Genomic DNA, 16223 nt, shown 5'->3' with positions numbered 1-16223 from the left:
TCAGTTAACTCTAGTGAGTGAGTGTGTGTGTGCAGGATGATCTATCAGATGTCGTGTGTGTGTGTGTGTGTGTGTGTGTGTGTGTGTGTGTGTGTGTGTTTGTGAGAGAAAGGCTTACCATGCAGGCAGACTGCATGGCTTCGGACACACTCCCAGCATTGGGCTCACACCAGAACACGTGACACTGAAAGTGCTGGTTGCCCGAGTCCATGATGAAGGCGAACGTGTGCACGTCACGCCCGACGCCCATAAACGACAGGAAACGCACACGGCACTCCACCAGAACTTCCTCCTCCTCCTCCTGCAAATACACACACATTTGAGTGGGTTGCTGCATTCATTTGATTGCATCTTTACATTTTCTTGCTGTTTTGTTAAGGCCTGCTTCCCTCTCCAAAAAGCGATGGAGGTGCACATCCCTACTACACACGCATCTCGAATAATGTGCATTGCTGAAGAAAATGACCTTCTCTTTGATAACGCTGACTGTCGCCTCTTCCACATTCAGCAGCACTGCGGTCCAATCATCCTTCCCCGTGGATGACACCAAGCTATCAATCGCTCCATTTATAATGTCCATCCCTGCCAGACAGAGAGAAGGAGAAAGAGAGTGAAATTGTGTATATGCATATGTATTTGTGTGTGTATGTATGTATGTGTGTGTTACCTATGGGACGGGACACAGAGGTCATTCCCAGGTAAAGAACACGAAAGCTCTGTTGTAGTTCGGTCTTTGGTGTGGGAAAGTCTACTGAGAGAAAACACACCCACACATGACTGAGAACATTTCAGAGCTGCACAAAGCACTACTTACTGAAAGAAGGACAAAAGGAGGGAAACGAGGAGCTGGTCGAATAAACTAAATATTTGTTTTTAAAAGGCTGAAGAAAAAAAAAGAAAGAAAGAATAAACCAAGTTAAGGAGGAAAAATGTAAGAAAGAAAAAAGTACAAACATATGAAAAAAATAGATGAATGAAGGAAGGAAGGACATGCAGCAAGGAATGAAGGAAGGAGGAAAGGAAGGAGGAAAGGAAGGGAGAATATGCAAGGAAGGGAGTGCAGGAATGAAGGACAAGAAGAACAGAAAGGAAGGAAAGAAGGACATGCAGTAGGGAATGAAGGAAAGAGGAAAGGAAGGAGGACATGCAAGAAAGGGAGTGCAGGAATAAAGGATGAGAAGAACAGAAAGGAAGGAAAAAATGGCACAAATGAAGGACATGCAGTAAGGAGAGTTCAAGAAAAGGAAGGCAGAAAAAAGATAAAGAGGACAAAATGAAAAAGTTAAAAGCGTGGAAAAGATGAACAAATCTTAAGGGAGCTCATCTTTAGCATTCAGTTCCTTTTCTTCTCAAGTACACACTCTATAGGGCGGTAAATCCTGCCGCGCCGTTACCTTGTAGCGGGACGTCGGTACTGGACAGGGACGAGCCGCTCGCCGTTTTCCCGTTCTTCTTCTCCGCCATAATCTGCAGGAACGCAGCGCACAGATCAGCCCTCGTAAACACACACTTCACACAAGTATACACTTGGGACATCACAAAACACAGACTTCTCCCGTAAATGCTAATGAACATCTATTAAAAAAACACACTGTTCAACAAATCACTGTTACTTTATAAAACATACTCACAAACCGATGAGTATTCTGTACTAGAGCTGTACTAAAATCTATAACCCCCAAAAACTGCCCCAATACAATATCCTCAGCCCCCCATAACCAATGTGAAACATTTAAAAAAAAAATACAACTTATAAGTTTAGGTTCGACCATTAGATATATTTTATAATCACAGTAAGGCCATAATGCAAAATCCACCAACCCTCCCTCCCCAATTATTGCCCCTTTGCCTAAGAGAGCACGTCCATAATTCATAGCCGCCCCCCCATCTTCCTGCCGCCGCCCCCCTCCACCATGGACCTTTATCTCATTTTCTTTTCCGAACAAAAGAAGGCGTCTCACCCGGAGCAGATCTGATTCAGGCTGGCAGCGATGGCTTCGGCAGAACTGTCACACTGGAACACGTGACATTTCAGCACATGTGTGTTTTTATCCCGAGCCACGTACGCGAAATCCCTACAAAAAAAAAAAAAGAAACATCATTATTTGATCAGTGACCAGAAACCAAACCAATCCTTATCGCCAAATCATGTGTCTATCCATACTGCAACTTCATCTCAACATTTACTGAATGCGTCAAAGGTATCTAAAGCTCTAAATATACCCCCAAGCACAACGTTGAATAGGGATACTAAGTAAATCCCAGTGCACTTTGGGATAACACACACCACCGCCATGCAAACTGAGAATATCTTTTCAAGTTTATTTTGTGCTCTAAATATGGCATCCCTATACACCATCAGTGCTTTTAACTCCAGAAGTGTAACTCCCTACTGGGTGAGATGAATCATTTCATGTGTGAAGTTGTTAGGATGCAGAAATAAGTCACAGACGAAGTGTCAGAAATACGAGGTGTGTGTAGGATTTTCATTGTTCACGTCTCGTATCGAATGCCGGACGTATCCCGCTCTCTACTGCAGAAACGTTGATCCGTCCTGCCTTTGCCCATGTAAAGTTTGATCAGTTTCAAACCGCTACAACAGGCTTGAACGATTCTGCCGTCGGTTGCAAAAAAGGTTAATCAATTCTCCCTGTTTCCACAGAACGACTGATCAATGCCCCTCTTTAATACAGACGATTTGCCCAAGCCTGACCCTTCCCACTGAATGTTTCAGCAATCTCACCTCTTGCACTATTGCAAGTAAAACATGCAGAAAGTCCTGCCAAACATTCCCTCAGCTTTGCCCCTTCATACTGAAGTTTTAGCCAGTCCTGGCTCCTCATGCAGAAAATTGGACCAGTTCTGCAAAACATTGAGCAGCTCTTACCTCTCAATCTTAAAGTCTACTCAGTGCTGGCTTCTCCTGCAGAAAGTTTGTCCAATCCTGCCCTTTCTTGCAGAACCGTTTAACCAACCTCACCCTCTCCCATAGAAGTTTCAACCAAACCTGCCAACTACTGCAGAAAATCTTCAACCAATCCTACCTGCTAACATTTGAAACAGGTTCTACTCTTTAATACTGCAATCTGACCACCTTTTTCACATTGAGTTAGACCTCTAACTCGAGCCCTAGAAGCTCCAAGTCCTAAATATATTCACTAAAAGATGCTGCGAAGATCATAGCACATTAAACGTAAGCAGAATGAAGCCAAATTTCCCAATGAATAGACCGCCAAACGCAAATAACAACATAACCGATCAATTATTCATGCCGTGAAATCAAATATGCATAGAGTGAGCCCGTAGTGAAACACTTGTAATGGGAAAGGCTGCTGAGTACTGAAGAAATCTGGGTGTAAGAGCCACTCCGAGCCTGAGAAATAGAACGAAAAAGCAGAAATGCTACAGCAAGTAAAAATAAATACTAAATAAAACGCAACCGAGTGTGATATCATAGTCAATGGTATATAATCTCTATAGTGTTTGTCAATCATAACTAAGGTTGTACCTATAAAATACAAACTCTTTTGTTATATTATGTAATAATATTTATTATATTTATTTATAATGGTGGTCTAGTGGTTAGGATGCGGTGGAAAGCTTCAAAACCTTTTTATCTTCTGACTTTCCCAAAAAACTTGCAGTGCAATGCACAAAATCTAGTCAGGACTTACAATCTTAATTCTAGCGCTAAAAATCTTATTGATCTGAATAAAATACTATGCAAGAGCAGATTTGAGGTTATAATTGTTTTAAGATCTTTTTTTTGCTTACTTAGATAGTAAAATGTAAAAATTTGAAGCTTAATTACTTCAGAGACGTCATTTGAGGTCTCGTATTTTTTAAGGTCGCCCAGTAAAAATGCTTAATAATCACACAGGACTTGTTCATTAGTATTATTTATTCCGAATGTTTGATGTAGCAGTAAGTTTTTGAATCGTAACTACTGCGTGCTACAAGACTTCAAGTCTTCATTTGAATAAATAACGTGACGATACGGATTGACGCGTGATCTTGGTTTTAATAGTGATCTTGTTTTTAAGTTGAAATGCTATGTTTTATATAAAGACAAAATATATAATGACGATTCTTAAATTAAAAGAAATTCAATTGTTTAGTTGCTCTGGTTTTCAGATCTTTTTACACAAATTAAGAAAAGCAAACTGTTTAGAAAATAAGCTGGTTTTAAGTTATTTAGACTAAATTGACTACTTGGTATAAATGTTTTAATGCTTATTTTGAGATTTTTTCTAAAAACCTAGATATGTTTTTTGAGTTTATTTGACTTGTTTCTACAGTAGTCTGTATCTGATTTATTTCTCATATTTAGACTGTTATTTTTAGCAGTGTGAAGACTCCTTCCGTAAATGTTTATCACGTTTGAGAAATCAACAGCGCTGTGTAGCGTAAAGAGGAAAAAAAATAACACAAGAACAGAGAGTCTACTGTTCATTTGAGTGCGAGCTTCTGATTGGGCAAACGATTATGACTTCGTAGCGGGGAATATATTTACTGGACTCGTATTTACACGTTTCTTCTATTTACGGGTGTCTCCGTAGCTCTCGCACAAACACGCTCGGTAACGAAGAGGGAATACTTCTCCTAAGCAAACACTACAAATTCAGCAGACTTCAAAGCATGCACTGAATTATGGGATATCCGATGGGACACCGAGTTGCACTCGTACAAGAGTGGAAATCTAACCTAAATACACAGCGGGAACAAGAAACATCCATCTTGTTAACTGTGCAGTGTGTGTGTGTGTGTGTGTGTGTGTGTGTGTGTGTGTGTGTGTGTGTGTGTGTGTAGGATAAGTGACACACACTGCAGCAGCACCTGCCTAGAAGCAACTGTGTTTGGAACTTCAGTTTAGGTAGATAGAGAGCAGGGAAAAAAACACAAGAAACTGTGTGTGTGTGTGTGTGTGTGTGTGTGTGTGTGTGTGTGTGTGTGTGTGTGTGTGAAGACCTTGGCTTTATCGCTGTACCCTCGTGCTGTATTTATGACTCTATTACCCACCATGTCTCTTCTTAATTGTACAGTCGAATTTAAAGTCAATAGTCCAGTGTGTGTGTACGAGATTTACGTGACTCCGGGTTTGTGAGCAAACTCGTCTTCTGGTTTCAGGAAGTGTTTGTGCTTGACAGACTGTAATATGAGAGAGAGAAAGAGATAGAGAAAGTGTGTGTGTGTGTGTGTGTGTGTGTGTGTGTGTGTGTGTGTGTGTGTGAACCTGAGTTTAAATCTCATCTGTCTGTTTACGTTCCATTACTGCACTTCCTCAGGGACACACTCTCATTACACTGCTACACACCTCGCTATTTGACAAGCTGAACACACACACACACACACACACACACACACACTATACTATTGAGATGCATTATATTACATGCACCATGTGTAGGTACAGCATCTAATTAAAAGGAAAAGAGAGAAGAAGTGAGAAGAAACTGTTGCCAATTTCGCGTAAACAGCATAAAGAGATCAAGGTTCTGAAACTTGCACAACTACGATAAGGAAAGGACGGAAACAACTAAATGCATGTTGTTATAAAAAAATACATCTTAAGCAGGTTAGTGTGAACCGTTGGAATATTATCTATAGAATAATGTTTATCTATTTATTGTTCAATTTCATGTTATGGAACATTTGTGCAACGTGTTCTAATGTTAAAGCAGCTGTACAGAGTCGTACCAAAAGGGGAAATTTCAGATGGAGTGAAAAGGAAAAGAAGGATTTGTTGAGATGGAAGAGGAAAAAAATGGATGTGGGAGGAAAGAAGACGAGAGAGAGGAGAAAGACTGAAGACGAGGTGGTTGAAAGAAGGGATTAGCGAGATAAGATGAGAAGAGAAGAAAAAGAGATGAGCAGAGGATGAGAGAGGGATTTGTGTATGAACGAATAAAGGAAAAGTGGGGAAAGAGAATTAAGAAAGAAAGAGGGAGAAAAGAAAACCTACAGGGAAATGAGAAACGAATAAGGAAGACGAGAGGAAGAGAAAAAAGGTGGTATGAGCAAAACAGGAATGAGGTTTAAAAGGGGGTTTGGGTTTAATATGTGTGTGTGTGTGTGTGTGTGTGTGTGTGTGTGTGTGTGTGTGTGTGTGTGTGTGAAAGAGAGAGAGAGAGAGACTGGATGTCAATCAGGCAGGCCTGCTAATCAATCCCTGAGTTCCGTTTATTTAGACATGTTCACCTCTGCGCCATCTCATCAATCACTATCCACATCCGTGTGCCCTCTCCAATCGTTTCTTTCCGTTCACTCATCTGCAGACATGAAAAAAAGAACTGCGAGCCTCGAACCCAAACTGCAGACGCTAAAAGCACAAACCAACATTTGTCACTGCTACATAAATTATGTAATAACGTTTGCTATAAAAAAAAAAGAGAAAAGAATCGCAGCCTTTCTTTGCACTGCGACACACTGAAGTACACAAAGTACCGAGGGAGAAACGGAGAGAGGAATTTGCATTTAAATAATCAAATAAAAAGAAAAGAAACGAGAGAAAAGGGAATTGCGAGAGAGAGAGAAAAAAAGGAGTGAAAAGTAGAGGAGAATGAATGATGAGGTGAAGACAGGGATGAAGGACAGAAAGAAAAGGAGGCAAGGAAAAGAACGTGAGTCATGAAAAAAGCTAAATGAGGAAGGACAGGTAGTATAATTGAGAAATACAGGAAAAGGGAAGGGAAGTAAAAGGAGTGGGGGGTATGGAGAGGAAAGTGAGGCAATGAATGGAGGAAGATGTCGTTGAGGAGGATGAAATGAAACTAGAATGAAGAGGAAATCATTATAAGAAGGGGGCTAGGAAGATACAGTCAAGAAGGAAGGAATGTGATGAGAGGTAAAAGGAAAGGAGGGAGGGATACGCATAGGAAATGTGGGAAGAAAAGAGGACGGAGATATAGTGGAGGAGGAAGCAAGAAAGAAAATGGAAAGTGCGAGGAAAATGAAGCAAACCAAAAAAATGGAAAGAAGATATCAGATAGAAAGGAGGAAATGCAAAGGGAAAATAAGGTAAATAATGGGAGGATAGAAAAGAGGAAGAGAGTATTAATTTATAGAGGTTAGGGTTCAGTACAGGAACTGTATTAATTACCTACTACAATAATTATGTCAGTTGAAGGTCCTTGGAAGGTGTGTGTGAGTGATAATCTGCCACGCTTTGTGGCATTAGGCTAATATCACTCCTCAATTACCCATAAAGATTGTAAAGTTGTTTACATGATACACTCATCTGCTCTCCTGTCGCACACTGCTCACCTCCCAGACTGTAAATCAGCCTGCACCTCATTACCCATGAGCACCCGCTCAGCACGTTCACACTACATCACCTAGAAACCCTAAAACATGCAACCAAGCATCTGCGTCATCTTGCTAGCGTGTCTCAAAATTGTAAAAAAAAAAGCCTGCTGTAAAAACAAACATGAAAATAATATTTTGGAAGTTGAAACAGATAAGAAAATGTTTTCCCCCCATTCGTCCTCTATTAAATCTTCCAGCCCTGTACTGTTCCTATTTTTCTTCCCCCATTTCCTTCCTTTGCTCTTATTTCCTTTTTTTATCTTTTCATACTCTTTATTTTCTCACCATAACATTGCATCATTTGCGCCTCCCTCTTCCTTATACTTAATCTCTTCCCTACTTTACTTCCTCTCCTCTGACTTTTTGCTTTTTTGGGACTCACCTTCCTTTCCTCAAGGCTAGTATAAACTTCCTAGCAGAGCTAAGCTACATGAATTAGGTTCAGAGTATAATGTGTAATCATCAACTTTAATGGTAGAACATCGTATTCCAGCAGAGGACCAACACATTCCCACATGAACATGGCTTTTTGGAGCATTGCACCATATAATATCAAAGACAGAAACATTAGCAAAAATGCTAGCCTACAAAAGATTCAGCAGGCTACTTTTTTAGCAGCTATTTTATAGATAGTGTTAAAACTTTATGTTGGTTGGCTCAAAAAAAACAGTTGCTGACATCACTTGATAATGTACCATGAGGTAAATTTGAAGGACTAAGCTAAAATATGTTTTCTAAAATCACAATGTATCATGAGGTAAATCTAAGGTACTAATCTTAGAAATGTTCTCGAACCTCAGAAGATACGATCTCATAATGTAAATCTAAGAAACTATGGTTAAAAAAAGGTCCCGAACAAAATGTGAACGTATCAAGCCAAAAAGCATAGCGTGATACTGTATTGTGAGGTAAATCTAAGCAACAAATCTAAGAGAAACAGTCATTAAAATCACATGATAAGATATCTTGAGGTAAATCTAAGTGACTAAGCTAAAGGAAAAAAATCTAGTTTTCTGTCCCTTTATCTAATTTTATGTCCAGTTAATGTTTTTTCCCTCAGAATTTGTTTTACAGCGAATAAAATGGCACGTATATGACACTTTATGTACTTTATTTTACTCAGTTTAATCAGTGTTTGCTTGTTTCCACATACCCATGACTTCCATGATTTATGCACAGTAAGCAGATAAAACAAAAGCATAGCTCCATTTAGGAGTTACATTTGTCCAGATTTCATTTAATTAAACCATCACGTTAAAGTGTAAACAAATGTTTGCGCATCGTGTCAAATTTAGCGACTGTAACGAGTGGCTAACGTTAGCCTGTCTGCCAGTTGTCTAGTCGAGCAGAGCGGTGTGAAGAAGAATTTTTTTCCAATGTGACTGATAAAAGAAGTTTGCATTTCTTTTGTTTGCAGATCAGTCTTTCCATGCATCATTATAGTAGTTACAGAGCACCCTCAAGGGTAACATTTAGAAAATGTATTTTTATACACTGCAGCAAACTAAGACTAAATGAATATAACTAGGTGGAGGATAAACCAGAATCCCACTTCTAATATATAATAAAATAGTTTGTCTGAAATGAGTATTAGAATACTAGTTCAGGGCAAAACAGGATCCACTTGCTTTGGATCTTGCATAAACATGTTCTAACTCTATAACTGTGCAATTTTCACAAAAAAGCTAACACCAAATGTTTCACACCTAATTTGCACTCAATATGAAGCATAGTTCTCACATTCTAAAATTATATATATTATATATTAAATTAGCTATATATATATAGAATTAGTTTTAAAATATTGGATTTAGGTATATTACATTGGGTTAAGGTAAGAATATTGGTTGAAAGTGATTACATTGAGTTAAGATTGAAATAATCTTAGGGATAGTACATTGAGTTACAATTTTGGTTTGGGTAAGTACACTGAGCAAGGGTTAGTACACTGGGTTAGGATTGGTACATTGTGTCAGGGTTAGTATATTGGGTTAGGGTTAGTATATTGGGTTATGGTTGGTTAGTACACTGGGTTAGGGTTAGTACACTAGGTTAGGGTTAGTATATCGGGTTAGGGTATTGGGTTAGGGTTAGTACACTAGGTTAGGGTTAGTATATCGGGTTAGGGTTAGTACACTAGGTTAGGGTTAGTATATTGGGTTAGGGTTAGTACACTTGGTTAGGGTTAGTATATTGGGTTAGGGTTAGTACACTAGGTTAGGGTTAGTATATTGGATTAGGGTTAGTACACTTGGTTAGGGTTAGTATATTGGATTAGGGTTAGTACACTTGGTTAGGGTTAGTATATTGGATTAGGGTTAGTACACTGGTTAGGGTTAGTATATTGGATTAGGGTTAGTACACTGGGTTAGGGTTAGTATATTGGTTAGGGTTAGTACACTAGGTTAGGGTTAGTACACTGGTTAGGGTTAGTATATTGGATTAGGGTTAGTACACTTGGTTAGGGTTAGTATATTGGGTTAGGGTTAGTACACTAGGTTAGGGTTAGTACACTAGGTTAGGGTTAGTATATTGGATTAGGGTTAGTACACTAGGTTAGGGTTAGTATATTGGATTAGGGTTAGTACACTTGGTTAGGGTTAGTACACTAGGTTAGGGTTAGTACACTAGGTTAGGGTTAGTACACTTGGTTAGGGTTAGTATATTGGATTAGGGTTAGTACACTTGGTTAGGGTTAGTATATTGGATTAGGGTTAGTACACTTGGTAAGGGTTAGTATATTGGGTTAGGGTTAGTACACTTGGTTAGGGTTAGTATATTGGGTTAGGGTTAGTACACTGGGTTAGGGTTAGTATACTGGGTTAGGGTTAGTACACTATGTTAGGGTTAGTACACTGGGTTAGTAGGTTTATAGTAAATGACAGCTCAATACTGTCAGAACAACTGCTATAGAAATCAATTTCTAACCACTTAAGGTCAGGAATTCAAAAGCATTTTTTAGTAATATATAGTAGAAGTATATGAGAGAGTCATATTCAATTCATATTTCATATTCATATTTCAAGTCAATTTCATAAAAGAAAATGCATTTGCATGGTACGTCATTGTACTATGGGTTATATCTCAAAATGAATCGTGCATCATTCCTTCCCTGCGATACACTCCGTCCCTAGGTGTTGTGTACTTCTGAGGCGTAGGGGGAAGTCAACAAGGGCACTCCAAAGCCCTGTGCCTACATAGAACGCGCTATCTCTCTCGGTTCTACTGACTCCACACTTTCTGAGGTCAGATTTATAGACACACTATGAGACAGTGAATTAATGAGAACAAGGATAAATCAGAGAGAGAGAGAGAGAGAGAGAGAGAGAAAGAGAGCACTGAGGTGAACCGAGGCATTCAGAAAATGTAAGGAATGAATAAAAATGATTGCCCGATACCTGTGTGTGTGTGTGTGTGTGTGTGTGTGTGTGTGTGTGTGTGTGTGTGTGTTGTTAAAAAGGTAAGAACTGGGTAATGAATTCTGTGTAATGGAACACAATGCCACAGGGGACTGATGTGTTAGAGTGATACGGAAAGAGGGAAGAAAGATGAAAACACAGAGCACCAAGCCCAGCGAGAGATAGTGGGTAGTGATGAAGTGAGAGAGAAGAGACGACAGGGAAACAGAGGTGAAAAATCAGCATAAAGGAATCTCATTGTCACAAATGTGCATGTGTGAACAGATAAAGGTTAATGATCTCAATGTGTACTACAAGCTATACGTCTTAAAAGGGCACCGATTTCAGGAATTTTAAGTGGCTCCTGCTGTTAAAAGGGCAACTCTGGTTGCATTATGGAAAGGAGATGAATGTGCAAACAACAGGGCTGAACAATTTGCATTTTTTTTTTCTGCTTGATGCAATTAGATTCTCAGAATGTTCCGGAACAAAATTTGAATGAAGAAAAAGGATTGAAAACACCACGTTTTTATTTCCGATTTAAACGATGCATTTTTCTGAATTTTGGCTACTGATGTTTTATATGAAAATATTACAAAACCTATTATATGTTCACTGTATCCTGAATGAAATTAATTCATGATTAGCTTCTTCTAAACATTCTTACATTGAAAATAACACACTAAAACATAATCAGCTCTGTAATAGAGCTCCAAACTCGGCTAAAGTGCCCGATTTCCATAGCTTTTGATGGCTTTTACTGCTTTTCTTCACAACATGGTTGGAGAGCACTCGTTTGGCAGATCCCTGACCACCAGAGGGCACCTTGAAGCAATTTATTTTAAATTCTTCCGCTCCCCTGCTTCCTTGCTTGTTTGTGTGCACCTGTTTGGTGGTCCCCTAATTAGTGACCCTATTTAAGTCCTGTTTGAGGTGTGTTCTTGTTTGATGCTTTGCTTGAGAAGTATTGTGCTTAGTTTGTGTTTGTTTTGGTATGTTCTGTGGTAATTGCCCCACAAGTGTTTTTTTTTTCTTCATGTTGAGCTTTTGTTTCTTTGCATTGCTGTTAGATTGCCTCAGTCTAGTTCCTGATGTTTTTTGAGTTCGAGAATAAGTTTCTGGTTCTTGGTAACTTGTTTGCTTTGAAGTTGAAATTACATCAGTTTGTCTGGTGGTCCACACACTGACTTTACTTAATGCTTAAGACATGCATTTCTGGCAAAAAAAAAAACCCTAACAAATGAAAGCCCTATGGACTGTTTGAATGTAAAATGGGCAGGTCAATGTTCAGGTGAAATCTCACAAGCGTTCACCTCACTATTTTCCTCAATGGGCCTTTTTCAAAATGATTGACAAACCCACTTAAGCTTTACTATCTGGGCATGCGATTGAACTCCCGCTCTCTCCACCATTGCTCTTCCTCTTATTCCTCATCTGTCTTTCTCTTTTTCCCGCTCTCCCTGTCACTCTGCCCCCCACCCGACCTGCTCTCGTTTGCTCCATTACTTCCTCAGACATAAAAAAAAGAAAATACAGGTGATGCAGTAAATCACCAGCTGTGTGTGTGGTGGTGGAGGATTACAATCTCAGTGAAATCATTCTGTCTCTCCGTGCTAACTGTTTACCTCAGCAGATATAGACAAACCAACACCCGCTAGTGGCAATATGGTAGTCTATGATAGTGTGAGTGAACTTTCACACACAAACAAACTAAATCCAAGATGCAATGTGGTAATTCTGTGTAACAAAAAGATCTTTCAACACACAGAAAATCAAAGCAGCAATATACTGTAGTAACTTGTGTTAGGACTCTCAAAACAATAATGCTGTACTAATACTATACTACTGTACACTACCGTGTAGAATACTATAATATAGTCCTGTTCACACCTTCATCCACTGTACAGGCTTTACAACATCCAACCCAAAACAACTGACATACTGATTGCTGAATGGGTAGCCAGACAGACAGACAGACAGACAGACAGACAGAAGGTAAGTATAGTAAGATGAGGATGATATCTCTATACACACAGCACAAATGTAGAAGTTTTGGTATTACAGTACTGTGCTCTACATAACACAACAAAATAGAGGGATGAAGGAGGATATATTGAGGATATGAAGAAATACATAAAGAAAAAGCATGAGGGGAAAAAAGACAAGTAAAGGAAGAAATAATTCATGAAATAAACAGACAAGCAAAGGAAAAAAGAGAAAGAAAGAAAGCAAGTCAAGCCATGAAAGAAAGAGAGTCAAGTAAAGAACGAAGGAATGAAAACATCAATCAAAGGAAGAAAGAAAAGCAGTGGAAGGAAAAAGACAAATAAAGATTTAATAGAGGGTTTAAAACTAGTAGCACAAAGAAAAAGAATGTAAAATGAAACCAGAAGGAAAGAAAGAACAAAGGAAGGTTTCAAAATCCAAAAAAAGGAGAAAAAATAATCAAATCAATTTAAAAAGGAATAAACTGAAACAAGCCGAGGTAAATAAAGCTGAGGTGAATAGAAAGAAAGAACAGGGTGAAGGAAGAAACCACTAAAGAGAAAACAATATGTTAAAAATCAATTCCAAGCAAATATTACAAAGAAAGAAAGAAAGAAAGAAAGAAAGAAAGAAAGAAAGAAAGAAAGAAAGAGAGTAGAACCTGAAGTGCCTGCTGTGGAAACATTGACATCAGCAGGCAGTTACACTTCAAATCCACACTTCTACCCTCTAATCACACTTCATCTGGAGTGAACAGAAGATGAAAAGAAAAGGAAGGTGAAGGTGAAGAAAATGACAAGGTTGATGAAGATGAAGACACAACAAGAGTTTTGTGTGCAGCTTTTTCATCCATCCTTGAAATTAAAAATATCCCTACCAACACACCAAAAACAGTTTTCACACACACACACACACACACACACACACACACACACACACACACACACACAAATTCCTCCCTCATGGTTCTATATGGAGATGAGCGTTCCACCACATTTTTCATACATGTCCTTCGTACTATACTCCACTGAGACACACACACACACACACACACACACACACACTTCTGCAACCCAGCAGTCTCATACACACACCTGGCACCTGCAGACTAATGAGGTTTTAGGCAAAAATGCAGGAATCCTCATACAAGAGAGAGAAAAGAAATGGATAGACAGGAGAACATATAAAAGGAGGAATAGACTAAAGGGTGTGGGTGTGAGTGATGGACAGACAGCAATAAAGACGGCGCATGAAACGGAAGTGAACACAGTGAAATTGAGACAGTGATGGAGAGATGAACGGAGATTGATGGACAGTAAGAGGAAGAAAGGATGCAGACGGAGGAACGCGTACTCACCAGACTCGAACATCTCTATTAGCATTGAGATACTCTCCAGCTCATTATTCCCTCACACACACACCCTGCACTTTCCTCTGTCCTCCACTCATCCGTCACACGCTTCCCTCTGTCGCCTCTCTCTCTCTCTCTCTCTCTCTCTCTCGGTACGAGAGCATCCCTAACACACACCTCTCACAACACTGCGAGAATCCCCTCTCTCTCCCTCTCTCTCTTCTCCCATCTGTCCTTTGCTCCACCCCTCTCTCTCTCACTCAATCTCTTCTCCTTTTTCTATCCTTTCATTCATTTTCATTCATTAATGTTTCTTTTCACAACAGTTTACAAACACATTGCATTATAGTGAATATTTAAAAATATATATTCCTCCGTCTATCTCTTATGTCTCTCGTTCACTCGAGCAGCCAATAGGAAGTAAGTGGAGAAAATGTGAAACCCAAAGGAAGAAAGGAATCTAGACCAAGAAAGAAATGAAAAAAGAAATAGAGAAAATTGAGGAATTAAAGGAAGAGAGAAAAGAAAAAAAAAAAGATTTACAGGAGAGATGGAGGTGGAAGAAAACAGTGAGCAAGAAAAATGGTGAAAGAGAAGGAAGTGGATGAAGGGATGAAACTGTTCATAGGGGAGGTGGAGGGGTGTAAAAAAGATATACAAAGGGGAGGGAGGATGTTGCAAGATCCTTTTATCTTTGGGAGAAAAAAAAAAACACACATGAGATTCAGAGGGATGAAATCTCTATGGAATTTAAACTCGCAGCTCTATTTCTGGAGCACTCAGCTGTGTGTGTGTGTGTGTGTGTGAAAGGAGCTCCTCAGGAACATGGAGCTTTCCTCCACCCCTTTCCCCCCCTTCCCGCCACAATGGGAAGACTGGAAAATCCTCTCTGCGTCCACGCGGCTCATTAACGTTGTCTATACCGCCATCTAGTGGTCAGCTCACACATTGCACTCCACTTTTTATGCATATTCTGTTTAGTTTTTTTGAACAACATGAATAAGTTTCATATTGGCTTTATTTGCAGAAAAATTCAGCAAAGCTAACTAACCATCACTCTGGCCATTTCTGTCTGCTGTTTTCATTCCCAAACTTCAATTTTTCCCCTTTTTACGCTTTTATTACATGGTCAAATGTGACAAAATTGATTTAATCGATGTTTAGAAAGTCGATGGAGGGAAGAACTAAAGAAACGTCGGACCGCAAGCGCCACAGTATTGACCTCTTTTTAGTCACGTGATCTTTTTCCTCATAGGCATCGTGTTTCTGTCCATAAATTATTGTTACCTTCACAACAACTGGCATCTGATGTAAAGCTGATGTAAAACCCGTTTTAAAACAGACAATTCGGGGGGGAAAGATTCAGTTGGAGAGCAGTTTAGCCCAGAAAAGTAAATTACTAAAACAAAAAAAACAATCTGAGACGCAATGCCTGAAAAATAAATGTTAAATATGGATTTTAATCCATATCTCAGGAATATTATACACAGTTCTGTAGTCAGTCGGAATATATAATCGAATGTATGGAAATGCCTACGAAAAAAGCTTTTTGAAGCTGTCAAAAAAAAAAAAAAAAAAACAATGGAGCATGGCATTACTTGCTATGTAAAACTAGCCAATTAATCCATATTTTTGTGATTCAGATTTAGGAATCTAATACAATTTCAGTTTTTAGGTTTTTCAGCAGTACAGTATAAAGTGTAATACAGTTTCAACCAACAAAGCACCGGATTCATTATTAGAAATAATACAATTGAAACATATGTGGATTTTTTTCTATAAATGCACTAAATCACCCATTGACATGGCACGCTTGTCCTGTATAATAATTAACTTTCTTTCGGCTTCTTCCATCAGGGGTCGCCACAGCGGATCATCCGCATGTTTGATTTGGCACGTGTTTTTACGCTGGATACCCTTCCTAACGCAACCCTCCCCATTTATCCGGGCTTGGGACCGGCACTAAGAGTGGCTGGGGTTGGTTCCCTGACAATAATATGAACCCAAAATGAGATTGCAGCAAACCAGTTATGATACAAAGAAAAAACTGCAGCATAACCAGGCAGCATAACGCACAAGGAAAGCGCTATCCACCCTCTTCCGCATACATGAGCTGACTATGGAAAATGATTGTCTGGAGACAGCAGCTGAAGGGTAGAATTTACATTAAACTCCACAATTTG

At 39.2% G+C, this 16223-nt stretch overlaps 1 protein-coding gene across 3 annotated transcripts in view; it reads right to left on the bottom strand.

The window, feature by feature from the left end:
• The window catches only part of LOC124396790 (amyloid beta precursor protein binding family B member 2), a 28314-nt gene that overhangs the window by 1823 nt on the left and 10268 nt on the right, over positions 1-16223 (bottom strand). Inside the window, exons 1-6 of one of the 3 annotated variants that reach the window (XM_046866090.1) lie at positions 14047-14159; positions 1962-2075; positions 1395-1468; positions 668-751; positions 467-582; positions 119-301 (exon numbers count right to left, since the gene is read on the bottom strand). In XM_046866090.1, coding sequence (XP_046722046.1) covers positions 119-301; positions 467-582; positions 668-751; positions 1395-1464 — 453 coding nt within the window. In that variant the 5' untranslated portion in view covers positions 1465-1468; positions 1962-2075; positions 14047-14159. Of the gene's footprint in view, positions 1-118; positions 302-466; positions 583-667; positions 752-1394; positions 1469-1961; positions 2076-14046; positions 14160-16223 lie in introns of those variants that run through there. The other 2 variants (XM_046866088.1, XM_046866089.1) reach the window with 2 other exon arrangements.

Source organism: Silurus meridionalis, chromosome 14, assembly GCF_014805685.1.
Source record: "Silurus meridionalis isolate SWU-2019-XX chromosome 14, ASM1480568v1, whole genome shotgun sequence".
In the NCBI taxonomy this organism is placed as follows: Eukaryota; Metazoa; Chordata; class Actinopteri; order Siluriformes; family Siluridae; genus Silurus; species Silurus meridionalis.
Note: the sequence above shows the minus strand (reverse complement) of the source record. Positions and strands in the feature narration are given on the sequence as shown.